Consider the following 25,844-nt stretch of genomic DNA (forward strand, 5'->3'; position numbering starts at 1 on the left):
CCCCGAAGCCGCCGCGGCCACCGACCCCGGCGCGGCCGCCATCTTTGTTTTCGCTGCTCGTTCCCCCTGCCGCCGCCACCGCCCCCTCGGTCTCCCTGTCACGTGAGCCGTGCGGGGCCAATGGAAGAGCCGCCCAGGGCTAGATGGCACGTCAGCCAGACCCAATGGGCGCGCAGGGACGCCCGAGGGCCCGCCCCTGCAGAAAGTAGGCAGGAAGAGGGCGGGGCCCAGGGCGACCTGCGGGGGGGCGCGCGCTCGGGGCAGGGAAATCCTAGGGTTGGGGGCGTGCGCGCCGCTTCCGGTCCGTCTAGGGTGCGGCCCACTAGCCGAGGCCACCCGGTTGGTGGGCATCCCTGGACCGCCACGTTGGGATGTGCTTGCGCTTTTGTCCCCCAACACTCATGTTTGCGTGCAAGAATCTCTGGCCTGGCTCGCTGGAGTGAAAAACCCCATCGGCCACTCAGGTCCTTCTTGTGTGGGACCAGGTGTGCTTCCACAGGAAGCACGCATAGAATAGACGCAAGCATAGAATATCTCGAGAAAGGACTCTGGACCCCGAATCTAACCCACTGTTCTGCCCAAACCCATTTCCTAACCCTGGGGTTAGGAGCTGAGGAGGGGTCCATTGAGAAAAGTGAGGGTCTTGGGAAATCAGGACCTGCCTTACACAGGCGAGTGGGCAGATGAGTACATGTCAAGTCAGCTGAGTGGGATTGTGCAGTTCTGAGGACAGCTGTAATACAGCCCTTCCCTGCTCCCACCCCAACAGGCAGCCCGTGAAGGTCACTGTCCCAGAGTGCCACCTGCCAGGTTGTACCAAGGATATTCAGAACTCTACTATGTCCCAAGAGAGCAAGGGCCCAGAAGTAGGTCTTCTCAATCTAGGGGCCCTCCTGACAAAGGTGACAGCAGGAGGTCAGGCTGGGTGATGCCCCAGGGCTAGTTCCAGGGCAGCCCCTTTCTTTGCACAGGGAAACCAGTTGCTGCCCTGGAGCTTTAGAAAACTCACTGGAGGACCCCTCCCTCGATCCCTTTCAAGAATGGGCAGATTCCATATTCCTGCTGAATCCCTAAGGTTTATTGGAGACCAAGCCTCTCTCTGAATCCAAAACCATGGCCTGCCCAACATCAGGCCCCAAAACGTGCCTGGGGCCCCATCTCCTTAATTCTTGTCTAGGTGAGTCCCCAAACTCAGCCAGAGGAGGGACAGTGCCCAGACTCTGTCTCCTGGCCAAGGCATCCATCACCGTGCAGCAAGCTCTCTTTGGGAGGCAAGAGAGTCCATCCTTAGGGGAGGAGGCCCATAGGAGCAGGCCTGTAGGAGGGGAAGGTGGTAGCCAGGGCTGAAGCCCCACCTTGCTCTCTGCAAACATCACTCCCACTGCAGGCGCTGTGTGTGCAGGGCTCGGTGGTAGGCCCAACTGCCTGCAGCCAGGGCACAGCGACAGACATCCTCCTTTGGAAGCAGCAGAACTTTGTCCTCCTCCAGCCGGCTCAGGAGGCCTGCAGCTCCCAACATTGCGCCCCCCCACATTCCATAAGTGTTGGTCGTGAAAACAGCCACAATGAGGATCGTCACTGCAACCACCAGCACCACTGCCTGACCAGCTACAGAACGGCCCTCAGCACCAAGGTGGTCACCAGCCACTGCCAGCACCATTCCTCCTCCCAGGAGTAGGTTGGCAGAGGAGCGGTCCCCATTCACCCAGTGGAAATCGAAGGCCAGAAGGGGCAGGCCGATGACAGTGGCCACCCAGGCTCCAGCAAGACAGTCTTCATCTGTGCCCAGCCCTGGGGCCAGCAAGGTGGCAGAGGCCAAGGCCTGGAGCAGGAAGCCAGCAGCGGCCCCTCGACTTGCCTGTCAGCACAAGGATAGGAGGAGATGGGGGGGGGGGGGGGGCGGGTAGCCAGGACTTCCCTTTAAGGAGGGAAGAGTGTGGAAGTCTCATGCAACCCTGGCCCCCACAGTCAGCCTCCCACCACCCTTTCCCTGATCCGGGGAACTGGACCTGATCCAGGTCATTGCAATCTGGGAGTGGGATACACCCCTGCCTGGCCCCAGTGTACTCACCTGGGCAGTGCTCACCGCTGCGTGCAGAGACACCACTCCCAGCGCTAGGTGGGACAGGGTCGTGCTCCACTCACTCCACGGCTTGGGGGCCATGCCACCTCGGGTGGTAGTAAATGTGAAACAAGAAGGGGATCTTCAACTTTGGATTGGAAGAAAACCCAGAAGCCGGCGACCAGGAGCCCTAAGCGAGACTCTCCAGGACTACCAGTTTCCAGAGCCCCATTTCTAAATATTGGGAAAGGCTCATCCGAAACTTTCCAGAGCCCTGGGGCCACTGGACACAATTGTGGGGAGGAAGAACCTAATTTGGCCGGGAAAAGAAGGGAAAAAGCGGCGCAGGGCCTGACCTGGTTAGACGTGAGGTCTGGGGCCCTGGAATCCAAGTCGGGGTGCCAGACCTTGGGGAGAGTTGCGCGCAGGCCCACTCGGCCTGGTCTCTGCGCTCTGGGAAGCGCCGTTTTCAGAACCTGGCCTGGAAGGAGCTAGGGAGCAGGCCGTCGGCGGTGGCTGAGCTGCGAGGCCGCACCCCAGGGGCGAGCTGTAGATTGGCGTCGCCCGCCACCCTGCCACCCTGCCACCCGCCGGCTGCCGCCGGGTCTCCGGCTTCCTCCCCGCGCTGTCCGGGCGCGAACCAACGAGAGGAGCGGAGGCTAGAGCGGCGGGTGGGTGGGGGCGGGGCCTGGACGAAGAGGACGTTCTAGGACAGCAAGAAGAGGTTGTCAGGGCGGAGAGGCGACTAGGAGGAGGCCGCTCTGTACCACGGCCCGGGTGCGATAGCCAAGTGGTTTGGAGGGACTCTGTGGTGAGGGGAGGAGCTGTGAAGGGATGGGCCCGAGAAAGGGGAGGGTCGTGGGCGGAGCCTTGAGGGGAGGGGATTGGCTGTGAGCGGTATGGGCGGAGCTGGGAGGGGAGGGATGAGTGGGGAGGGGCTGTGAAGAGATCTGGGCGGGACTGGGGCGGAGCTATGAGGAAGGGGTTACGTGGGGAGGGGCTCTTGGATTCCCCAGGGCTGATGGCTCTAAGGGGCGAGAGCTGTGGGGGCCTCCGCCGAGGGTTAGGAAGGATTCCGAGGAGGGGGTGTGTGGAGGCCGTGGGCGCTTTCAGCCCGGGGTCTCCGTGAAGTGGGAGTGGGAGGCGCGGGGCAGGTGTCCGGGTGCAGCCCCGGGGGCCCCTGTTTCTGGCATCCCCTTTCCTCGCGCGCGCGTCCTCCACTCGCGGGAGCGGGGCCGTGGGGGCGGCCGTCTCGAGCATGCGCACCGGCTTTGCACCGCGCGGGCGCGGAGTCGGGGCGCCGGGACGCGGGGCGGCGCGAAGCGGGGCCCTCTGCCGCCCCGCGCTCCCATGTACGCCTTCTACTCGCTGCTCATCTACATCTTCTACAGCCTCTTCCGTAGGGATGGCGGGGCTGCGGTGGCCAGCGACCCCGGGGACCCCGCCCAGGTGAGCGGAGCGGGCGCTGCACAGCCCGCGACCCCCTTCTCGAGAGCGGGTTTTGCGGGCCCGCGCAGCGTACGTTCCCAGGCGCCGACGCTGGGGAGGAGGGCCGTGCCGAGGACCCCGTCTCTGTTCTGGTGTTGGAAGCGGAGACCTCAGCCGCAACTCCCTTGGCCAGGTTCCTGGGGGGAAAGAGCCCCACAGGCTGCCTACCCACTCCTTCGGGGTCTCGCTGCTCCCTCCCTAGAGTGCCGGTGGCAAGCCCGGGGGTCGCCGCCGCCCCGACCAGCCCACGGCAGAACTGTGGACCGAGCTGACAGGCCTGGTCGGTAGGTGCCGTCGGTGCATCGGGAGAGCTGCGTCCCCGGGACCGTGAGAGAACCCTGCCGTCGGAGAGAGGGAGGGGTGCCCGTGACCTCTTTGGGAGGGAGGAACACAGCTGGTGCCTTCTGGTGGCCTACCCTCCAACACGTGAACCGCAAGCCTCCCTTTCCCGCTATCAGGCCTCACAGGCTGCTCTGAGTCTGAGGATGGGCCGGAAGAGGGAGCCGAGGGCCGCTCTACCGAGGTCTCCCTGGAAGAGGCTCTCGTGCGTCTTGCTGAGTTCCTCTCCGTCCAGCTGGGGGCGGAAGAGAGCTGCCGGAACCCTGACCTGAGCAAGGTGAGCGGTTTGCCGAGCGTCCTTCCTCGGGAAACTCATACTCTATCCACAGTCCTGGGTCTCCCCGTGGCTGTCATCACCTCAGTCTCCTTCGCTCCGATTCTTATCTCCTTTACAGCCGAGCGATGTCCCCCCACTGTTGACGGTGACCGGTCAGCTCTTGGCCCTCCTGGCATGGATTCGGAGCCCCAGGGGGAGGCAGGCCCTGCCCCAGGGTATTCATCCAGGCTCGGAGGTGCAGCCTCCCACACCTGCTGGTGCGTAAGGAGTAGTGAGTTGAAAAGGGAGTGGAGGGAGTGAAGTCCAGCAGAAACTGAGTGGCTCGTTGTTCAGGGCCCATGCCCAGCCTTGCTCCCGAGGTGTCCCCTCCTTCAGGTTAGAGACCTGATCAGTCCTAACTGGGTCCACCCCACCCCAGGATCCCCACCTCAAGAAGAAAGCCCTTCCCTTTCACCAAGGGGTGAGGCCCAAGGGCAGAACCCTCCCCAGTTGGAGGAGGACCAGAGAGCTTGGCAGCGGCTGGAGCAGCTCATCCTTGGACAGGTGAGGGGCCCGGAAGGGCCCAGGACTGGGGTGGGAGGGAGTGGAAGGACATGCTCCACCCTGTGCCCCTCCCTCCTTCCCAGCTAGAGGAGCTGAAGCAGCAACTCGAACTGCAGGAAGAGGAGCTGGGCCGCTTGCGCCTGGGCGTGGTAAGGCTGCTGGGGGTGGGGCTCCAGGAGGGGGACACGAGAGGGAGCCCCAGCTTTCAGGTGAGTTAGAGGGCCTCTTTCTCCGCCAGGGGGCGACAGACTCAGAGAAAAGGGTTCAGCATCTAACCCTGGAGAATGAGGCTCTGAAACAGAGCCTGAGCCTCACTCGGGACCTTCTGCTGCACTGGGGCCCTGGCCCCTCCACCAGGGCCCCCCAGGTATCCTCCTTAGCTGCTACCATTTTTGCAGTCTGGGGCTCCTGAACACTTGGCTTCCTGCAACACTGCCCATGCTTCCTCAGGATCTAACGCTGCTGGAAGGGAGGCAGGGGGACATCTTTGACCTTTAAGGGTCAGAGACTAGGATTGTGGACAGGCCCTGGGACGGTCTGTGCAAAGTTGCCCCAGCAAGGGACCAATGCCCATGGAGAATACCTCGACCCTGTCCTATGGCTTTCCAAGTGATGGACCCCAGAAGAGCAGAGGGACTTGGGAAAAGGAGTCCTGTCTGGGATTGGGAGACATGAATTCATGAGCAGCTCTGCCTGTCTGTTTGACTTCCCCATCCATGAAATGGGGCTGCTGGAGTGCCCCTCCCTGAGTTCCCTCCTGGCTCCATAGCTGACACAGCTCCCACCCTTCCCACAGGAGGAGGCAGAGGCATTGGTGGAGCTCCAGAGTCGGCTTCAGGAAGCCCAGGACACCACAGAAGCACTTCAGGTCCAGGTGGGCGCTGAGCCCAGGGGCCGGGAAGTCTTGGTGCACTGGGAGGGGGGTATCTGAGGCAGGGCCTGGTAAGTGCCTATTTCCTCAGTGACAGGGGTGGAATTGGGTGGGACAGCTGGGGGTGCAGGAGGTGCAGCTGCAGGGCCTTCGGGGGGCCCTTCGGCAGCTCCAGCAGGAGACTGAGCAGAACTGCAGACGGGAGCTGCAGCAGATGCTTGGGCAGCTGGCAGGTAAGGGCGGGGTCCAGAGGGCTCATGGGAAGGCCATGTGGTCTGGGCTTTCCCTCACAACAAACTCTCCCTGCCAGGACTTCGGGCACGTATGGCCAGTCTGCGACAGGGCTGTGGGGACCTCCGAGGACTGGTCAGCACATTTACCCAGAGCTGTCAGTGTTCGCTCAGTGAGGCCCGGGGCCAGGTCAGGACCATCTGCCCTCTCTCCAGAACATGCTCTCTGGGCAGCCCAGTCACTGTTCTTCCATGGGGAGCCCTTGTTCTTTCTTCCTTCCCAGCCCCTGGGAGCTGCCTGCTCTAATGGAGGTTGTAGGCTCTGGAACCAGAACAGCTTGTGATCTCACACACCCTGGGTGTGATCTCATTTCTGTCTGTGCAAACTGGGGGGACTGTAAACCCCTCATAAGATGGCCAACCCCAGAGGAGACAAAGGTCTTCCCATGATCCTCCTGAGATTCTGAGTCTCCATCCTGGGCCCACTGTATGATGCCCCTAGGGGCTCAAAGCCACTGAAAGTTGTAGGTCACCACAGCTGGTGGTACCATCTTGCCCTCAGCACCCGCCCCACCCCCAGTTCCTTTGCTGCCCCCACTTCCTCGCATCCCTATTCCACCAGGTATCCTGGGCCCTGGGGGCTCTGTCAGCTGGAGGGGCTGGGACTCAGCTCCCTGAGGAGCAGCAGGGGCCCCCAACTGGATGCCCGGGGCGGCTGCTGGAGCTCAAGGGTATGGCAGGCTTGGGAAGTGGAGGAGTGGGGCGGCAAGCTGGAGGAAGTGGAGCCTCTGCACGCTTCGGGGCGTGGGAGGCAGCCTACTGATCTGATCTCCATCCCAGGAAATATCCGTGTGCTGTGTCGACTGAGGCCAGGGACACCCTCCAGCCTGGTGAGCTTGGAGCCTGGCCCCAGCGGCACTGTCACCACCTGCTATCGAGGGCGCCAGCGTCGCTTCCGCCTGGACTGGGTCTTCTCTCCAGAGGCCAGCCAGGAGGAGGTGATGCTCCGCCCTTGCCCTGTGCTGACCTTCCCTCATACTGCCCCAGAGTCCGAAGAGGCTTCGGGTTCCCCCTTTCATCAGGCTTCCCCAGTGGCTGGACTTCAGCGAAGGGAAGGGAGCAGGAAGATCTGGGAGGCAGGAATGACAGCCTAGCTGGGTACCTCCTTTCCTTCCAGAAATTTCCATCTGCATCCCCCCACCAAGCTCTGCAGTTCCAGTGGAAACGAGCCTTTTCTGATTTAACAGGAAGGTCAACGTTTTAAAAAGTAACTTTTTTACCAAGACACTAAGGAAGGTGAACTTGTCTGAGATGATGGTTACTGCTCATGCAGAGCCGGCTGCAGAGCACAGCTCGGGTGTTGCTGTGGTGGGGACACTGCTGTGACCTCCTTCCCCCTCTTCCAGCCCTGGGGGAGTGGGCCAGCTCTGAGGGTAGGCTCACCTCCTTGCCCTGTGGCCAAGAAGGCAGTGAGGGCGTAAGGGTGAGCAGGTGGTATCCAGCCCCAGTGCTCTCCCACTGCCTGGTGCAGACCCCGCTTCCTTCCCTCCGCCCCTTTCCTGCCAGGCCCGCCAGCCACCTGGCCTTCGCACACTCCCTGTCTCTGTCTACATGCTTCCCCATCAGAACTCCCAAAGCTCAGGAAATGGAGGCTCAGAGCTGGGAGGGGAGTAGGGAAGGGGCAGCGCTAACAGATTCCAACCTGGCCTCAGGGGGACACTGTGTGATGAGTCTTTGGCAGGCGGTCAGGGCTCCCTCCCCCACTTCCTGGAGCACCACAGCTGTTTTTCACCTATTTCTCTATTTCACACACTCCCCCTGGCCTCAGCCTGCATCCCAAGCTTTAGCAGCCCTGTGCAGGCCCCCCTTGTCCGCTGCTTTCTGGGCAGCCCTCTGGACAGGGCTCTCCAGTTCAATGGGTCTGAATAAAGGAAACAAAGGCATCTTTCACTGAGCCCCCTCACCTGTGTTTCCCATCTCTGCAAGGGCACCACAGTCCCTCCATCACGGTTACCCCCAGTGCTTCCTTCCGTTCATGGAATCTTGGTGACCTCACTGGCAATTGTGGATTCTGCCCTCATTGTTGGCAGCCAACGCATGAGGCAGCACTCACAGGCTATTCAGTTGCCAGCCCCCCGGGCCACAAAAGCTGGCCATGTTGCTGCTCAAAAGGCTGCTGTTGGGGTCCGGTTGCCAACAGGATACAAGTCCCAGCCCCGCCTCCCCCTCAGCCGCCTCTCTGCACCCTTGCAAGGCCAGGGTTCCAGTGATCTTGGCTGGCCACCAACCTGCACACCTGTGGAGCCTTTCTGGGCTGGTCATTTGTAAGCCAAATGCTGCTAGGCCTCTTGGTACATGCTCCCCTTTACTCCCTACAGCAGGTGCCACTATAGTCATCACCTTACAGAGGGAAACTCTTGGCCTGAAAGGACGCTATGTGCTTTGCTTCCAATCACACCTGGGGTTTGAACCTGGCAGCCAAGCCCACCATTTGGGCTCTTGGCTGCTGCTCCCTGGGCCTCCCTAGTGGACCTCAGAATTCCAGTGCCCTGCGTCTCCTGTTTCTTCTTTTGTCACATCCCTTCCCTTCTTTGCCTGGCAAATTCTTGTTAAATGCCACCTTCTCCGGGGAGCGTCTTCTACCTGTTGGGAGATCCACACTTCCACCATGCTCCCCTAGGGCCAACCTCCCAGGGGAATCAAGCTTCCTTCCAACTGTGTCTCAGGTCCTGGGGCTTAGGACTCCTCCCACCCCTCCTACCCCTAGGTCTTCAGGGAGCTGGAGCCAGCCGTGCTGTCCTGCCTCCAAGGCTACAGTGTCTGCATTTTCACCTACGGTCAGACAGGGACAGGGAAGACCTACAGTATGGAGGTGGGAAGGGGGGGGGACCCTGGGTGGCTCCTGGGGCCAGGGGCTCGGATGGGAGCCTGATGTGGCACCCCACCCTGTGCCCAGGGCCCACCAGAGGACCCTGGCATAGCTCCTAGGGCACTGCAGTCACTGTTCCAGGAGATGGGGACTGAAGGGCAGCACCGTGTGACTCTCAGCATGGTGGAGATCTACAATGAGGCTGTCAGGTCAGGGCCTGCAGCGCCTCCTCCGCACCCTGTGCCCTGTCAGTGACCCTAGGACCCTCAGAAACCAAGCCCTTCTCTTTCTCTGCAGGGACCTGCTAGCCCCAGGGCCTCCTGAGCGCCTGGCCGTGAGGCAGGGCCCAGCAGGCCAGGGGGGCATTCAGGTGGCTGGCCTCACCTACTGGGACGTGCCCGACCTGGAGATGCTTCACCAGGTAAGGCTGCCCGGGTGGCACTGCACTCACCCCACCCCCACCCACCGCCTCCCCGCAGGCCTTCAGGGCCCCGCCTGTGCTCCCACCCGGGGACGGACGCAGACCCGGCAGCAGGCAGGCCCTATCGCTCCGCCCTCCAGATGCTGAGCCTGGGGAGGAGCAACCGGGCCACCGCCGCCACCACCAAGAACCCGCACAGCTCACGGTCGCATGCCCTGGTCACACTGACACTGCGTACGGCGTCCCCACCGCGCGGTCCAGGCACCGCAGGTACCGCAGCGCGCGCCTGAGCCCTGCGGGGGGCCTCGCAGCACCCGAAACCTGGGCTCCCTCCACGACGGGCTCGCTCGCCCCTGCAGGCACACTGCACCTGGTGGACCTGGCCGGATCGGAGCGTGCCTGGAAGGCAGGGGCGGCCGGCCCGTCGCGCGGAGACCGAGACGGCGCCCAGCGTCTGCGGGAGGCCCGGACTATCAATCGCTCGCTGCTGGCCCTGGGAGGCGTGATGGCCGCGCTGCGCGCCCGCCGGCCCCACGTGCCCTTCCGCGATTCGCAGCTCACGCGCCTGCTGCAGCCGGCGCTCGGGCCTGGCGCCACCGCGGTGCTGTTGTTGCAGGTGGGCGGCCGCAGGCGCGGGAGGGTGGTTTGCAAGCCCGGCGCCGCCCGCCCCGGGCCCGCCCACCAGAGCCGCTTCCCCGCAGATTTCCACGCGGCCCGAGGATCTCGGCGAGACCGTGTGCTCGCTCAAGTTCGCCGAGCGAGTGGGCCGAGTGGAGCTGGGGCCAGCCCGGCGCTGCAGGGCCCCGCGCTCCGGGACGCCCTCTTCGCTCAGCACCGACACGCCACTTACCGGGACCCCCTGCACTCCTACGCCGTCCCCCGGCAGCCCTCCGGGACCCGGCCCGGGCAGCGGCTCCAGCTCAGGCCTCGGGACCCAAAAGGACGCCGCGCCCTTGTAGTTTAGCCCCTGGAGTTGGAGCCCGCCTCTGCCGGCAGAGGCGGCAAATCTCTTACGCCCTCACAACCTCCTCGATCTCTGGGGGGGCCCGCTGCCCCCCCGCCCCCCCCCCCCCCGAGTTGGCTCCCCTGCCCCCGCGAGGAGTATCAAGCCTAGGGGCGTGATTGGCCCTCCCTCCCCCAGGCCCTCAGTTTCCTCCTTATCACCATTTGCTGTTATCTCGGCCCACAGCAGGGGATGAGAGAGCCCTGGGAGGTAGACCCCCGACGACCAAGTGCTTACCCTCCAGATCACCACCCCATCACCAAAAATCAGACTTGGCATTAAAATGTTGTCTACTCCTTTACTGTTATCTTCCCCACTACCACCACCCAAAACGAGTAGGGTCTTGATTTCCTTTCCCCAAAAAGGTGCTACCTCATTCCCAGGCAGATGAGGGAGGACAGGACAGGCTGGAGCCACCATTAGGTTCTCCCTCCCCCAGCGTGGAGCCAGGGAGAGGAAGTGACACATGGTGATGGATGGACGGAAGGAAGGATGGACGGACAGAGAGGGTCAGAGAAAGTGGGATCAGGAAGGGGCTACTGCAAGCAAAGTCCCCACTCTTTCCAGCCTTGCCTCTGGGGGTAGGAGAGGCATGACAGACCCTGGGGGCCAGGGTGATGCCTAGCCAGACCACCACCTTTGTGGGGTAGTCCAATAAATATCGTGGATTCTCAGCATCGCTGGTGCCTGGTGTTTCAAAGCTGCTGTGGCCACAGAACACCTCTAGGTCCTCTTGGCCTTGGTTCCCCAACAAGCCAGTGGTGGCAGGAAGGGGTAGGAGAGGGAAGCAGCCCCTGCCCCGGGGGGCCTCACAGGCTGTACCAGGAGAGTAGCCAGCCTGGGCTGGAAGCAGCTGGATCCTGGGAGTGGCTAACCCACACATCGTAGATGCTCTTGTTGGGTGGCACCCCCTGGAAGAGGGCATCTAGATCCCAGAGCAGCCCTGGGGGGGCATGGGTTTCAGGGGCCACCCCCCAGAAGGCTGGGCTAGTAGAAGGTGGGCACTGGGGACAAGATGTGGGTGGTAGCGGAGCCAAGGGCATTACCACATTGGGGGTGTAGATGGGCAAGTAGGAGGTGGGCAGCTGCCCCCAAAGTGAGGCCCTGTGACTCCCACCAGACAGTCCCCCAGCATCTGGGGAACCCTGCAGTAAGTGGAGGGGCCAGGCTCTGTGCTCAGGGGAGAGGGGTGAAGGCCTGCTGGTTCCCCCCTGCGAATTAGTCTCCCTATCTGTTTTTTTGGACCCGGGAAGGGGGCAGAGGGGCCACAGAGGCCTCTCAGAGCGCAGGGGTGGAGCAGGCACCACCTTCTCCCCACTGTGCCCAGATCCTGTGTGACCCGGGCTGCTCTGTGGCACCCCCTCCCTGGGGTCCCTTAGCAGAGACTTTATGCTGAAGCCCTCACTGGGCGGCTGCTGAGGACTGGGTGGTGGCTGAGGACTGGGCTGCGCCTGAGGACTGGGCGGCCGGTAGGGCCAGCCGTGCAGCACGTAGGGGCCCAGGTCCTTGGCGAAGGCTCCCCGCACGCCCCTGCTCTGCCAGCGACGGCACAGGGCCGTGTTCTGCAGCCGCAGCGCCTCGGCCGGGATCAGGCTCACGTCGACCGCCCAGAAGTTGCCCTTGGCCTGGGGTTTCGCAGGATCTTTAGGCACCTGGAGGGGGTGGGGAGGCTTGGGTGGGGCCGTCCGACCCCAGATACTCAGGATTTCCGCCCGGGCTCCGACCCTCGCCCTACCCCACCTTGCGGAAGCATCGGTTGGAGGAGAGGTTGTGGCGGATGGAATCCTTCCAGCCCTCGTAGTCGTCCCTGAAGAAGGGGAATGCAGCCTGGACCTGACGGATGATCTGAAACACGGACCGGGGGTGGGTGGCTGGGCCGGCGCCCTGAACCGGGACGCAAAGTGGGGCAGCACCGCCCCTCCCCCACAGCCTGACTTAGGAGCGTCGCGCCGCCCCCCCCCCCCCGCCCCCCCATTAACAGAACACCTCTGCGCGGGAGGGAGAAAAGGATCGAGGGAAGGGTCCTGCCCGAGCACCTCAACTCCTTCCCCCCTGGTGCCCAGGCCGGGACTGGCCCCACTGACTTAGCTGGGTAGGGTAAGGTGGGGTCGGCGGCCAGAGCCTGAGCATAGGAATAGGTGGGGGACGGGTCTGGAGAAAGGTCCAATCACCGAGTGTGAGGGAGAATGGGGGTCCCTCTCACCTGGGCCAGCTTCAGCCTGCGGGAGGGTGCGGCCTGGATCACCAAGGCAATCATGGCCAAGTAGGTGTAGGGGGGCTTGTCATGACGCAGGTATCTCTTCTTCCTCCTCTTGGGGGGCTGCGATGACGACTCCGACCCAGGAAGCCCCAGGCGTGGGTTGCTGCAGGGCCCCATGCAGGGGAGGCAACCAACGTGGGCAGGGGCCCGGCCCCGCGGACGGCACAAGGCAATGGGGTTATGTAGGGTGAGGCAGGGCTGAGGGCCTGAGGCCCGCGGGTCTGGCGGGCCAGACCCTTTATCATTCGGATGGAAGGGGGAGGGGAGGGGAGGCAAAAGGAGGGACGAATCGTCGGTGGGGGAGGGGAGCATGCAGAAGGCTGCCACAATTAGCAGGTTTCAGTTAATCTGGAAGGGAGGGGCAGGGAAGATTCCAGTGGGGGCTGCAGGCAGCCACCCAGGGCCTCATTCCTCACCCCTGGGCTGCCTTAAGCACCCCCTACAAGCTGGGAGGAAAAGCCTTTGGAAGGGGCCAGTGACCCATAGTTACTTTATCCTGTCTGTCTGGGTTGGCCCTCAGGCTCCCATTTAATAGATGAGGGAGTTGATTTACTCAAAACTGACTTGCCAAGAATAGGTGGGGCCTGCTGGGAGTTCAAGGCTGAGCAGCTTCCAGGGCCTAGATGGTGGTCTGGGAGGGCTTCCTGGAGGAAACCTCAGAACAAAATAGGGAGGTAGTGGATTCAAGAAATTTTCCCAGGGGTTGCTGCAGGGCCCCGGCAGATTCCCAAGGTCTTGGAGGCCGCTTTCCTCACCTCCGTGGTGCCTGTTAACAGTGGGAGCTGAACAGCTCTCATTATTAACTGTGCACCCCTCTGGCCCTGGGTGAGCTGGACCTGCCTGGCTCCAGAGGACTTCTTGGAGGTAGGCTTGCCTCTCTCCTCCTCTTTTGGTCCTCTGGGTCCAATCCTCTTAAGGTTGCTACCAGGACGATGCCTCTTGTTCTTCTGGGGGCACTTGGGCAGTGCTCCTGGGTGTGTGTGTGCGCGGGGTGGGGGGGGGGGGGAAGAAGTCTAGCTGGAGGGTTTTAGGGGTTTACTGGACACCTCTTGGTGCCAGAACTTGAGGATAGAGCTTCATAGGTCATAGTTCCTGCCCAGGGGAGTGTGCAAGGACCATCTGGCTTCACTCTGGACAGGAGTGAGTGCAGGTGCATTGCATGAGTACACAGGAAGGGATTCTCAGACAGTCACAGGGCCATGAAGCTTAGTCTAGATAGAAGATGTTCCCCAGGCAGGTGGAGGCTGGCCTGAGTGGAGATGGGGCACTCTAGGTAGGAGAGTGGAGGCTCAGGCTGGGGAGGTCTGAGGGGTCAGCACTCGCTGCTTGGGCCTTGGCTAGAGCCTCTGAGGGTTTTAGCAGGCACAGGACCTTCCCTAGAAGTGCGGTTCCAGAAAAATGCCTCTGGCAGGTGCCCTGATACTGACTGGTCCTCTTAACTCCCAGACCCTATTCTTCTCTTCTTACTTTTTAAGTTGGCTCCACGCCCAACATGGGGCTTGAACTCATGACCCTGAGATCAAGAGTCACATGCTCTACTGACTGAGCCAGACAGGTGCCCCTCCCACACCCTATTCTGTCCCTTCACCTTCTCTCTGGCTATCTGATCTGTTAAGGCCTTTGAGTCCGTCAAGACCTATGCTCTGTACCATGCCCCAAGGCCCAGCCCTGCTCCTTACCAGCAAGTTTGCCCAAGGGGGTATCAGGCCCAGGACACTAGCAGTGGTGGCTGATGCTGTTATCACTATGATATGAAGTATATCACTACTTCAAGAATTCAGCTTTTCTTGGGCAGTTCCCCCACCCACATTATACTCTTAAATGGTTGAAAATCTGCAGTAGGTACCCAACTGATGGAAGGTGCTGAGGGAAGGCATGAGTGGTAGAGGTGCACTGGAGGAGGAAGTTTGGGGCTGAAAAGGATGATGTAATGTGAAGTTCCACACACTCCCCTCATTCTCAGACTCTCCCTTCAGATGTCACATGGATTCCCTTGAACTCCGATGTCACCTCTTTTAAGTTCCCAGAGCTCTAGTTGAGGGGGTCCTTGTGTCTAACCATGCTGTTGCTATCTATGGCCTCCTAGCCTCACTCCATCAGCAAAGACGTCTTTCTCTCCTACAAGTCTTTTTTTATTTAAAAAAAATTTTTTTTTTCAACGTTTTTTATTTATTTTTGGGACAGAGAGAGACAGAGCATGAATGGGGGAGGGACAGAGAGAGAGGGAGACACAGAATCGGAAACAGGCTCCAGGCTCTGAGCCATCAGCCCAGAGCCTGACGCGGGGCTCGAACTCACGGACCGCGAGATCGTGACCTGGCTGAAGTCGGGCGCTTAACCGACTGCGCCACCCAGGCGCCCCAACTCTCCTACAAGTCTTAAGTCACCCCTCCCTCCCTTACGGGTCCTCCTTTGCTTGCTTTGACGTTCAAGGCTCCTTGTGTCCGCACTACTCATATCTGACCATTCTCCTCCGCTCTCCCAAACCACCACCTTCCCGTTGCTCCAATGCACCGGGTCCTTCCACCTATAGGCATGCTTCCCCCTCTGTTCCTGATGACTCTGCTTTGTCGGGTGGACCCCGACTTTTCCTTAAAAGCTCAGCATAAATAGATGACCGCCTCCCGAGAGCCTTCTGAGTGCTTGCCCTTTCCACCCTATCCGCGCCGAGGATGCCCCCGCTAGAGGTTCACACAACACCGCGGACCGCCAACCTCCAAGGGCAATCCCCGCCCCCTGGCAGCTCGGCCACGCCTCCTGGCTCCCAGGGGGCGCCGCGGCTTCCGGCTCTGGGCGGTGCGGCCCGGAAGTGTAGCGTTGCCATGGCGAGAGCCGGGCGCGGGGCCCGCCCCCGCGGCGCCCAGAGGAACGCGGGGCCGACTGACCGGTCGCCGGGATCTGATCGTCTACGCTGCGGCGGGCTGCGCGAGGCGGAAGGTGAGGCGCGCACTTCCGGGGCCTGCGGCGGTAGAGGGGACCCGGCCCGGGGGAGAGAGGGGCGGGGGGAGGGGGGCAGAGCTGAGCGGGCAGAGGGGAGACGAGCGCGGTAGAGCAAGGTGAGAGGTACCGAAGGCAGGGCGCTGTGTCTGGCCGGCACACGGAGATGCCAGGCCCAGGGCACAAGTCTGTCCAGGCTCCAGTCGGATGCCGAGGGCGCCAAGGGGTCAGGACCGGCTTCTGGAAGTGGCCGCCTGTGAAGGCCGCCGGTAGGGCATTTCACGTTTTGTCTGTGGAGTTGTTTTCATTTTTGCAACCTGTTGGCCAGGTGGGCAGCGCCAGACTTATCTCCATTTGCAGCCAGGAAATGAAGGCCGGCGGCAGTGACACGCCCGGGCTTTGTGTGGGCTTTGGAGTTCGGCCAGAGGAGAAACTGGAGCCGCTCAGGGCTTCGGGTGACCTCACTCGTGGGGATCCTGGGCTCCTCCTCACAGACTGGGGTCAGAGTGAGAAGCTCTGCCGTGCCGTGTGCTCCAGGCCCGTGGCGGAGTATCCGTGACTGGTTTGGGCTCCTCTGGGTCCTGGAGCAGAGGCTGAGGCAACCGTGGGATTAATTTCCATGGGTGCAGAGAGGGGAGGCGTGCATGGAGCCATGCCAGGCTCAGGGAAGCCTGAGAAGGGCTGGCCCTCCTCAAAGCTCCGGCCTTACTTTTCCTGGAGCTTTAACTTGAGGGGGGAGGTGGCTGTGGGAGCACCGTGCTGCCCTTGTCAGTCCCTGTCTTGGCCGAGCAATGAGCCCTCCGTGGGTGTCCTCCCTGGGCAGGATTGATGTGTTTCCCTGAATCCCAGAAATGCTGAAGAGGCTTGTGTGCTCCTGGCTGTGCTGCCTAGTGCGCTTCAGGGGCACCGAGGGGAGCCCCTGCCTGGAGCTCTCGGGCCAAGTTACGGAAGGGGCTGGAAGGAGCTTGCACAAAGGCTACCTCTGGGCTCCTCATTGTGAGGCTGTGTCCCCCTTTCTCTGCTCCCCAAGCTCTTGCTCAGAGCTGGGATGGGGAAGCTTTAGAAAGTGCTTCCTCCCTTCCCTTCCTGTGCAGGGGCTGGATTTCCTCCCTGTTGGCTGGAGCCTCCTCCCCTGGCTCCGCTGGTCGGTCATGGCCTCATCCCTCACCTGCTCGGGGTGTGCCTGGACTTTGCTCTCCCTGCCAGGCACCTAGGAAGAGGGCCGCTGTGCCTCTAGGCTCTACACTGGGATCTGTGTTCTAGGGGTTTGAGTGCTTGGTCTCTTCCGACAGCCTGTCTCCACTGTGTGTGTTTGGGAACTTCAGCCTATAGCACACCAAATACAAGGACGCATTTGGCTGGGTGGATTTTGGCGGCAGTGGTAACATTGATGTGTCCCCACTCTCCCTGAGAGCCCTGTCATGAGCACGCTGTGAAGGCGCACACACAGGTTGTGTCTTTCCACAGTGACGGCTTTATTCAGTCACCCAACAAGGCTGACGCCATCATAGAGCAGGTTCTGGGTTCCAAACTCAGGGACATTTCGCCACGTGATTAACTTGGCTTCTTCCACGGCACCCGGAGCAGAACACGAGACAGGCCACACGACAGACAAGGCAACGGAAGGGGGTCAAACGCCAAGTCAGTCTGCGGGCGCACAGTGGAGAGGAAGCCTCGGTCCCGTCCGAGCCAGCTCTCGGCACTCACTGCTCATCACGTTCAAGCCCTGAAGGGTCTCGGGGCTGTTCGGAGACCGGCCGGGCAGAGGCCTCGGCCGCAGCTGCCCTTTTGAGGTGGTCACACATAGAGGGGTCGTGTCTGAAGAGTCTGACGGTTTGCTGCAAAAGTCTGCCCCTTTTAAGGGGGTTTAGTTGGTCCCGGGGCCCCAGCAGACCTCCTCTGCTTCTGCTTGTGGTCAGTTCCGGGGTGTCCGCTGATGATGGTCTGGCTGAGATCTCGTAGCGGCGGTGTCCTTCACTGCCTGTGTCGCTGCTTGACACAGGCCCCCGCTGGACCTGAGTGACTCCACCTTGCTGTCTGTAGCACCCCACCCTGGTGCCTGTGCCACGGTTCACTCGTTAGCCAAAGTAAGACATCTCGGAGGCTCTTCCCTCACCTCCAGGCTCTCTCAGAACTTCTTCCTAGATATTCTTGATTCTGGCTCTTCCTGTCCATCCCTTCCACCACATAGCCTGTCTCTGGGATTATAGCAGTTGCCCCTCACTGGTCTTGGCTCTGTTGTAGCCCCTTGCCCCCCTTCTTCTCATCTTAGAGTGATTGATCTGAAATGCAAATCTGATTCTTGTACTTTGCTTCTTGAAACTTCCTCGTGGGCTTCTGAATAACACTCACCTGTCTGTGCAGACTAGTTCCCATCCTGTGCCCCTTCGGTTGACCCCTGAGCACTTTTCCATGTGTGTGTTATGCCGCCATCATACTTAACTCTTGTGTGGTGGTGGAAGGGAGAGAACAAACCTTCCCCCACCCCTTCTAAGCTCTGTGACCTTGGGCAAGTTCTCATCAACAGAGCAGCTGAGAAAGAAGGACAGAGAGATACAGGAATGTCCGGCTCTCCAGATGCCCAGAGGAGAGGGTCCCATGGAGCAGGCACCCTGTTAGGGCAGGTATAAAAAGGTCCGATGGGGGATGTTGGATTCTGGGCTGTGTCCTTCCTTGGCAGCTGTGACAAACAAAGCACATTGGTGCTGGCGGAGAGCACGTGGGAGGTGGGGTCATGGAGATAAGGCCCGCAGACAAGTCTTCAAGGAAGTTTCAGTGTGAAGGAGAGGAGAGTGTGGGGGAGGTGGAGGGATGGGAGTTGGCTTGAATAGGGAGGTCCGTGGAGGTCCAGAAGCATTTGGACTTGGGCAGAGGAGTAACTGACGACTTCAAGGTCCCTGCAGATAGAAGGGGGCTGGGCTGCAGAGTGGAGGTGGTTGCACTGAGTGCAGAGTGGCTTGAAGAGGCCTGTGTCTTCTCCACGCTCAGCCCCAACTTGCCGTCCCAGGATTCCCTGAGGCCTGGGCCTTTCTTTGATATGACCATTATGGTTTTGTTGACTTTGCGTGATATGCTGTGTAAGCTTCACCTCCCCCACCCCCCTACCCAGAACCTCTTCCTGTTTTGAAGGAAGGGAGGATGGTGTGGATGCAAGGGACTCCCTGGGAGCCTCCAGGCCTCAGATGAAGGCTCAGTCTCCTGCAGAGCCCTCCCATTGTACAGGTAGGTTTCAACGTCCCTCCTTGTGCATCAGGGCCGGGGGCAGAGCCTTGCCATGGCTGATGAACCTCTGACACACCCATATGCGCCGCTGAGTGATGGTCTCTTCCATCACACCAGCTCCCCCACAGGCTCAGAGTCTCCTGGGTTACCTTCGGTCAGGAAGTGCCAGGAACCCAGTTGCTGAGCACTTCCTGAGAGTCAGGCATGAGGTTCAGTTCCAAGAACATGGGGGGGAAGGACATGTCAAACGTTAGAACAGAGTGAAAAGACAGGAGAGTGACAAGGTAACCACAGAAGACCTCTAAGGAGGTAACGTTTCAGTTGCAGTCTGAGTTACAGAAAGGGAGTGAGCTACCCTAAGATCTGGTGGAAGACCCTTCCAGATACAAGGAACGGCTAATGCAAAGTGGGACTGACGCTGAAGATGGACACATGCTAGACCAGAGGTTGGCAGGGTGGTGGTGGTTTTTTTCTGTGAAAAGCTGGATAGTAAATACTTCAGGCTTTGCAGGCATGTGGTCTCCGATGCAGCTTCTAAGTCTGCGACTTTGTGGGAAGGGAGCCACAGACAGTACAAATGCGAGTGTTCTCTTTCGACAAAACCTTATTCGTCGATGTTGAAATTTGAGTTTCATATCATTTTCATGTGTCAAAAATACTTTTTTCCCAGTTATTAAAAAATGTAAAAGTAAGTCTTAGCTCATGGGCCGTATAAAACCAGATGGCAGGAAGTAGTATGCCAGCCCTGTGCTAGACACCGAAAATGCTGCGTCAACTCACTGAATCCTCCTCAGGACATTGTGAAGAAAGGACTATTACCATTCCGTTTATGGATAAGAAAACTGAGGAAAAGAGGTCAAGAAACTTGACCGGTCTCCTCAGCTTCCCACTGCTTCAAACCCAGAGTTTGAGTCTGGTCCCTGAACTCAGCTCCCAGCCACTGTGGTCTCTGGAGCTGGAGGTTTCCGAGGTATAGAAAGCAGAAAGCAGGAAGCAGGAAGCAGGTATAGAGTGGAAGGTGGAGAGGGAGGCGTGCGAGGAGATGGCGAGGCCAGCAGGGGCCAGACCACATAAGGGTGTAGAGGCCAGGAGAAAACTTTGGGAATGGGTACTTTTTTTCACATCAAACTTTATTGAGGTGTAACTTACATATAATAAAACATCTGTTTTAAGTGTGGTCTGCTGGGTTTTGGTAGATGTACACATCTTTGTAAATCCACCATAGTCCAGATGTACAACATTCTCCCACCCTCAAAAGTTCCCTCATTCCTCTGTGGCCAGTCCTCCCTCCACTGGGCCCCAGGCGACTACTGATCTGCTGTTTCTGTAGCTTCAGTGTCCCTTTTTTAGAATTCACGTAAATGGAATGCCGTGGAGTGAACACTTTGTGTTTGACTTCCTTCACCAGGCATAAAGTTTGGAAATCGAGGTGGTACAGGTATCAGTAGGTCACTCTTTGCTGCGCGGTTCCACCGAATAGATACACCGTTATTTGAGCTATAGGTACGTCTGTCGATGAGCATTTCGTTTCTCTCCAGTTTGGGGCTATTGTGAATAAAGCTGCTGTGAATATTCATGTATACAAGTCTATATGTGGATGTATGTTTATTTCTCTTGCTGAAATGATAGAAACGATGGGTCGGAGTGTAATAAGTAACTACATAAGAGTGCCAAATTATTTGCCAAAACGTTTGCTATCATTTTATGTTCCCAGTTGCTCCTTGTTCTCAATTCAGTGTTGCCATCCTTTTAAAGTTTAGCCATTTTCGTGGATGTGAGACGGTAGCTCATTGAAACTTTAATTTACATTTCCCCAATGACCATGGTGTTGAGTATCTTTTCAAATGTGTTTTACTGGCCATTTGTATATCTTCTTTTGTGAAGTGTCTGTTCAAATCTTTTGCCCTTACAATATGGATTGTTTATCTTATCAAGTTTTAAGAATTCTTTATATATTCAGGATGTGAGTTCTTTGCCATATATATACCTATATATGTACATATATATGTACATATATATATACATATATATATATACATACATATATATATATATATATATGTATATATATATGTTGCAAATTTGTTCCCACAGTCTATGGCTTGCCTTTTAATTTTCTTACCAGTATCTTAAGAAGGGGACACTTTTAATTTTGATGAAGTCCGGTTTGTCAGTGTTTTTTCCTTTATGGTGTGAGTAGAGGTAAAGGGTCGTAGTTTTCCACATGTATGTGCTGTCATTCTAGCACCATGTTTTGAAGACCATCCTCTCCCCATTGTGTTACCTTAAGATCTTTGTTAAAAATCAATTGAGATGGGAATGCAAGCTGGTGCAGCCACTTTGGAAAACAGTATGGAGGTTCCTCAAAAAACTAAAAATAGAACTACCCCACGACCCAGCAATTGCACTACTAGGCATTTACCCACGGGATGCAGGTGTGCTGTTTCGAAGGGACACATGCACCCCCATGTTTATAGCAGCACTATCGACAAGAGGCAAAGTATGGAAAGAGCCCAAATGTCCATCAATGGATGAATGGATAAAGATGATGTGGTTTATATATACAATGGAGCATCACTCGGCAATCAAAAAGAATGAAATCTTGCCATTTGCAACTGCGTGGATGGAACGGGAGGGTATTATGCTAAGCGAAATTAGAGAAAGACAAATATCATATGATTTCACTCATGAAGACTTTAAGAGACAAAACAGATGAACATAAGTGAAGGGAATAAAAATAATATAAAAACAGGGATAGGGACAAAGCATAAGAGACTCTTAAATATGGAGAACAGAGGGTTACTGGAGGGGTTGTGGGAGGGGGGATGGGCTAAATGGGGGAGGGGCATTAAGGAATCTACTCCTGAAGTCATTGTTGCACTATATGCTAACTAATTTGGATGTAAATTAAAAAAATAAAGTAAAATTAATTAAAAAAAATCAATTGAGGGGCACCTGGGTGGCTAAGTTGACCATCGGTTCTTGATTTCAGCTCAGGTCATGATCTCATGGTTGTGAGATCGAGCCCCACCTCGGGCTGGGTGCTGACAGCAAAGAGCCCACTTAGGATTCTCTCGCTCTTTGTCTCTCTCTCTCTGTCTGACCCTCCCCTGCTCTCTCGCTCGCTTGCTGTCTCTCAAAATAAATAAATATTAAAAAAAAATCAACTGACGGTTTATTCGTGGGTGTATTTTCAGGAATTTTCTGTGTTGTTCATTGATCCTATGCTAATATCCCACAGACATGATTATTAGAGCTTTATAATAATTCTTGAGATCAAGTAGTGTAAGTTGTCCAATTTGTCTTCTCTCTTTTTTATTTGAGAGAGAGAGAGAGAGTGAGCGAGCATGAATGGGGAAGAGGGGCAGAGGGGGAGAGAGAGAGAGAGAGAGAGAGAGAGAGAGAGAGAATCTTAAGCAGGCTCCATGCTCAGTGCAGAGCTTGATGTGGGGCTCAATCCCACGACCCTGGGATCATGACCTGAGCTGAGATCAAGAGTCAGATGCTCAACCAACTGAGCCACCTGGGCGCCCAGCTTCTTCTCTTTTTCAAGTCATTTTGGCTCTTCAAGATATTAAGCAGTTCTATATACATTTTAGAATTAGCTTGTCAGTTTTTCCAAATGGCTCTCTGAGATTTTGATTGGGATTGTATTGAAGCTTTAGATCTATTTTGGGGAGAATTGATATTTTAACAATATAGAAAATAGTATATTTCTACATTTATTTAGTTCTCAGTTGTTAACCATAAAAGTAAAAATGCATTTATTTTTCCAGCAAAAATTTGTGTTTATTTGTGTATAGCAGAGAATTGCAATCTGGGACAAGCAAGCCACAAGCAAGTGTACACAAGGAAGGGGAGGAATAGAGCAAAGCAGAGGACCGCCGTCTTATAGAGGAGAGGGGGGTTGGAGTAAACTGGGGGTTGTAAGTATACTGGCTTATCATTGGCTGGGTTGTTGCTGCAGGCGAATGAAATCTTCTTGCTAGGGTAGTAAAGCAGTAAGGCTGGGCACGGTTTGTCTCCTCCTAAGAGATGTGCAATTGATGAGCAGTGGGGCGGGGTCAGCGAGGGCTCCCCCTGCTGGCCTCCCAACTGCCTTCTCATTACTGATCCTCACATCCCCTTTTGATTAAAATCTCTCTTTGCGGGCGTCACTAATCAAGAGGCAGGTTCTCCACATTTGCTGGTTTTGCCCCTTAGTACCAGGGAAGACTTTTCCTGATCGTCATGTCCTGTGTGAGAAGGAAACTGCACAGCATTTCACTTAAGGCCACATTTGAGTAACAAAGAAGGTTAGGACAGAGAACTCAAAGGTACTTCCCATCTGTCTTCCATATATTTTTTTTTATTAAAAAATTTGTTTAAGTTTATTTATTTATTTTGAGAGAAAGTTAGAGCAGAGGAGGAGCAGAGAGACAGGGAGAGAGAGAGAATCCCAAGCGGGCTTCACACCATCAGCACGGAGCCTGATGTGGGGCTCAAACTCATGAACCGTGAGCTCATGACCTGAGCCTTACCCAACTGAGCCACCCAGGCACCCCCATATTTATTTGAGTTTTTTTTTTTTAATGTTTATTTATTTTTGAGAGAGAGATAGAGTGCAAGCAGGGGAGGAGTAGAGAGAGAGGGAGACACAGAATCTAAAACAGGCTCCAGGCTCCAAGCTGTGAGCATGGAGCCCGAAGTGGGGGCTTGAACTCATGAACCGCGAGATCATGACCTGAGCCGAAGTTGGACGCCCAACAGACTGAGCCACCCAGGCGCCCCCACATCTTCTTTATCCATTCATCCATCAATGGACATTTGGGCTCTTTCCATACTTTGGCTATTGGTGATAGCACTGCTCTAAACATTGGGGTGCATGTGTCCCTTCAAAACAGCATACCTGTATCCCTTGGGTAAATACCTAGTAGTGCAATTGCTGGGTCATAGGGTAGTTCTATTTTTAATTTTTTGAGGAACCTCCAGACTGTTTTTCCAGAGTTGGCTGCACCAGCTTGCATTGCCACCATGCAAAAGAGATCCTCTTTCTCCACATCCTCGCATCCTTGCCAACATCTGTTGTTGCCTGAGTTGTTAATGTTAGCCATTCTGACAGGTGTGAGGTGGTATCATCTCATTGTGGTTTTGATTTGTATTTTCCTGATGATGAGTGATGATAAGCATTTTTTCATGTGTCGGTTGGCCATCTGGATGTCTTCCTTGGAGAAGTGTCTATTCATGTCTTTTGCCCATTTCTTCACTGGATTGTTTTTTGGGTGCTGAGTTTGACAAGTTCTTTCTAGATTTTGGATACTAACCGTTTATCTGATATGTCGTTTGCAAATATCTTCTCCCATTGTGTCGGTTGCCTTTTAGTTTTGCTGATTATTTCCTTTGCTGTGCAGAAGCTTTTTATTTTGATGAGGTCCCAATAGTTCATTTTTGCTTCTGTTTCCCTTGCTTCCAGAGACGTGTTGAGTAAGAAGTTCCTGTGGCCAAAATCAAAGAAGTTTTTGCCTGCTTTCTCCTTGAGGATTTTTACATTTAGGCCTTTCATCCATTTTGAGTTTATTTTTGTGTCTGGTGTAAGAAAGTGGTCCAGGTTCATTCTTCTGCATGTTGCTGTCCAGTTTTCCCAGCACCACTTGCTGAAGAGACTGTCCTTATTCCATTGGCTATTCTTTCCTGCTTTGTCAAAGATCAGTTGGCCATACGTTTGTGAGTCCATTTCTGGGTTCTCTATTCTGTTCCATTGATCTGAGTGTCTGTTTTTGTGCCAAAAATGTTTATTTATTTTTGAGAGAAAGAGAGAGAGACAGAGTGAGAGTGGGGGATGGGCAGAGAGAGAGAGAGGGAGACACAATCTGAACCAGGCTTCAGGCTCTGAGCTGTCAGCACAGAGCCCAATGCGGGGCTCGAATTCCCAAACCGCAAGATCATGACCTGAGCCGAAGTCGGATGCTTAACTGACTGAGCCACCCAGGTGACCCCACCCCCCGCTTTTTTTTAGTGTTTATTTTGAGAGAGACTAAGTGCGCGTGCACATCCGCAACACAGAGCTCAATCCCACGAACTGTGAGATTGTGACCTGAGCCGAAATCAAGAGTCTGACGCTTAACCGACTGAGACCCCCAGATACCCCTGGAGGTCTCCACCTAGACCTTCATGAAGGCAGAGGAGCACACTGAGGAACTAACCAGGTGCATTTGAGAAGGTGCAGTGACGGTATAAACATGAAGCGATAGCTGATGAATTTTGTGCAAAACAGCAAAACTTCAAAGATGGTTTAAAACAGAATTGTTATCTCAAAAGAATTGTTTGGAACCAAACGTGTTACAGATCAGATAGTATAGCCTATAGGGTTGCAAATTCAGAGACGTGAGTTTGAATAAGAACCCAAAGTCAGTTAATATTTCAGTTGAAAGAAGACTTTTGTGAATTCTGAACCTTCTAGCCCTTCAGAAAAAGCAAGTGAAAAATTAATTTCTCATGGGATCACGATGAGGTTGTTTCTGAAGGGCCATAATCTTAGAAGTTTCCCCCTTTCCCAAGGGCTTGGGAAATGCAGACAAGGGCATTGTCTTTCCATGAAAAAGAGGTAAGAAACAACAGTGAGAAAAAGGTACAGAGGCCTAGTCTGGACGTCTTAGGAAAGCTGTCTCTTCAGATGCCGTCTGCCTCAGTTTGGGGGGGTCTTTATTCCAGGTGACCAGATGTGCAGGGCTAGGCAGGCTCTGGTGCTTTCTTTAGATGTATCACGTGAATCCAAGAGTCTCTTCCGAAGACTTTGGTGAACAAAGGGTGGTTACAGGACCTGATAAGGGCCTTTTCAGAGAAGTTAGAGTCTAAAATGTTCAGGTTACAAGGTGTGATGCTCCAGGTCATTGTCTCCTGGGAATGCACGGTGAAGAGATTATCAAAGCATGGTTACTTCTTTTTTTTTTTTTTTTTAAAGATTTTATTCATTTTTGTTTAAGTAATTTCTACACCCAGTGTGGGGCTCAAACTCCTAACCCCGAGATCAAGAGTCACATGCTCTACCAACTGAGCCAGCCAGGCTCCCCAAAGCATGGTTGCTTTTATTAGAAGCAATTATAGCTTTACAATATTGAAATACATCTTCTTTTTTCAACTGTCAGTCAAAGGAGGGAGAAGCCAAGTGCACTGGATGTCTTATGACTACCTCAAAGGCTAAAAACTTGTGAGTTTCCAAGGGAGTGAATCTGAGGTTTAGAAGGACTAATGGCAATGCTTTTAGCCAAGGTACTTGGCGGGTCCCTACCAACTGTGCTAGTTGAGTTTCAATGCCAAAGTTAGTACACCCACCCAACTCTGAG

General features: G+C 56.1%; 4 protein-coding genes across 6 annotated transcripts in view; 2 read left to right on the top strand and 2 right to left on the bottom strand.

Moving 5' to 3' along the window:
- Positions 1-25: 25 nt before the first annotated feature.
- On the bottom strand, positions 26-3,088 carry TMEM276 (transmembrane protein 276). The gene is made up of 3 exons (XM_047842040.1): positions 2,419-3,088; positions 2,072-2,169; positions 26-1,858 (listed from the first exon to the last, which is right to left on the bottom strand). Exons 2-3 carry the CDS (start codon positions 2,162-2,164, stop codon positions 1,373-1,375), a joined length of 579 nt encoding a protein of 192 aa, XP_047697996.1. The 5' UTR covers positions 2,165-2,169; positions 2,419-3,088; the 3' UTR covers positions 26-1,372.
- Positions 3,089-3,124: 36 nt separating this feature from the next.
- KIFC2 (kinesin family member C2) lies at positions 3,125-10,780 on the top strand. Of its 2 annotated transcripts, XM_047842037.1 has the most exons (19): positions 3,125-3,511; positions 3,753-3,834; positions 4,009-4,166; positions 4,285-4,423; positions 4,585-4,709; positions 4,793-4,858; positions 4,948-5,076; positions 5,506-5,583; positions 5,699-5,813; positions 5,891-6,000; positions 6,433-6,541; positions 6,651-6,808; positions 6,988-7,061; positions 8,578-8,647; positions 8,767-8,888; positions 8,977-9,100; positions 9,241-9,370; positions 9,460-9,716; positions 9,802-10,780. In XM_047842037.1, exons 1-19 carry the CDS (start codon positions 3,413-3,415, stop codon positions 10,057-10,059), a joined length of 2,403 nt encoding a protein of 800 aa, XP_047697993.1. In that variant the 5' UTR covers positions 3,125-3,412; the 3' UTR covers positions 10,060-10,780. The 2 variants fall into 2 exon arrangements, with proteins under 2 accessions (XP_047697993.1, XP_047697994.1); XM_047842038.1 differs by lacking the exon at positions 6,988-7,061 and having other exon boundaries at positions 3,130-3,511; positions 8,578-8,682.
- Positions 10,781-10,912: 132 nt separating this feature from the next.
- FOXH1 (forkhead box H1) lies at positions 10,913-12,495 on the bottom strand. Its single transcript, XM_047841655.1, has 3 exons — positions 12,307-12,495; positions 11,844-11,948; positions 10,913-11,755 (listed from the first exon to the last, which is right to left on the bottom strand). Exons 1-3 carry the CDS (start codon positions 12,478-12,480, stop codon positions 10,913-10,915), a joined length of 1,122 nt encoding a protein of 373 aa, XP_047697611.1. The 5' UTR covers positions 12,481-12,495.
- Positions 12,496-15,167: 2,672 nt separating this feature from the next.
- PPP1R16A (protein phosphatase 1 regulatory subunit 16A) overlaps positions 15,168-25,844 on the top strand; it is a 40,196-nt gene continuing 29,519 nt past the window's right edge. Inside the window, exons 1-2 of one of the 2 annotated variants that reach the window (XM_047841719.1) lie at positions 15,191-15,300; positions 18,430-18,522. The gene's annotated coding sequence lies outside the window, so the exon portion shown is untranslated. Of the gene's footprint in view, positions 15,301-18,429; positions 18,523-25,844 lie in introns of both variants that reach the window. The other variant, XM_047841720.1, reaches the window with a different exon arrangement.

The sequence above is a fragment of the Prionailurus viverrinus genome, chromosome F2 (genome assembly GCF_022837055.1).
Source record: "Prionailurus viverrinus isolate Anna chromosome F2, UM_Priviv_1.0, whole genome shotgun sequence".
Classification (NCBI taxonomy): domain Eukaryota; kingdom Metazoa; phylum Chordata; class Mammalia; order Carnivora; family Felidae; genus Prionailurus; species Prionailurus viverrinus.

Excerpts from the sequence above, each read along its gene's own strand:
- TMEM276 (XM_047842040.1), bottom strand. The coding sequence starts at position 2,164 with ATGGCCCCCAAGCCGTGGAGTGAGTGGAGCACGACCCTGTCCCACCTA. Across the intron at positions 1,859-2,071 it reads CAGCGGTGAGCACTGCCCAG|GCAAGTCGAGGGGCCGCTGC; the intron begins GTGAGTACACTG and ends TTGTGCTGACAG.
- KIFC2 (XM_047842037.1), top strand. The coding sequence starts at position 3,413 with ATGTACGCCTTCTACTCGCTGCTCATCTACATCTTCTACAGCCTCTTC. Across the intron at positions 7,062-8,577 it reads TTTTCTGATTTAACAGGAAG|GTCTTCAGGGAGCTGGAGCC; the intron begins GTCAACGTTTTA and ends TCCTACCCCTAG. Across the intron at positions 9,717-9,801 it reads CCGCGGTGCTGTTGTTGCAG|ATTTCCACGCGGCCCGAGGA; the intron begins GTGGGCGGCCGC and ends GCTTCCCCGCAG.
- FOXH1 (XM_047841655.1), bottom strand. The coding sequence starts at position 12,480 with ATGGGGCCCTGCAGCAACCCACGCCTGGGGCTTCCTGGGTCGGAGTCG. Across the intron at positions 11,949-12,306 it reads GCAGGCTGAAGCTGGCCCAG|ATCATCCGTCAGGTCCAGGC; the intron begins GTGAGAGGGACC and ends TCCGTGTTTCAG. Across the intron at positions 11,756-11,843 it reads CCAACCGATGCTTCCGCAAG|GTGCCTAAAGATCCTGCGAA; the intron begins GTGGGGTAGGGC and ends CACCCCCTCCAG.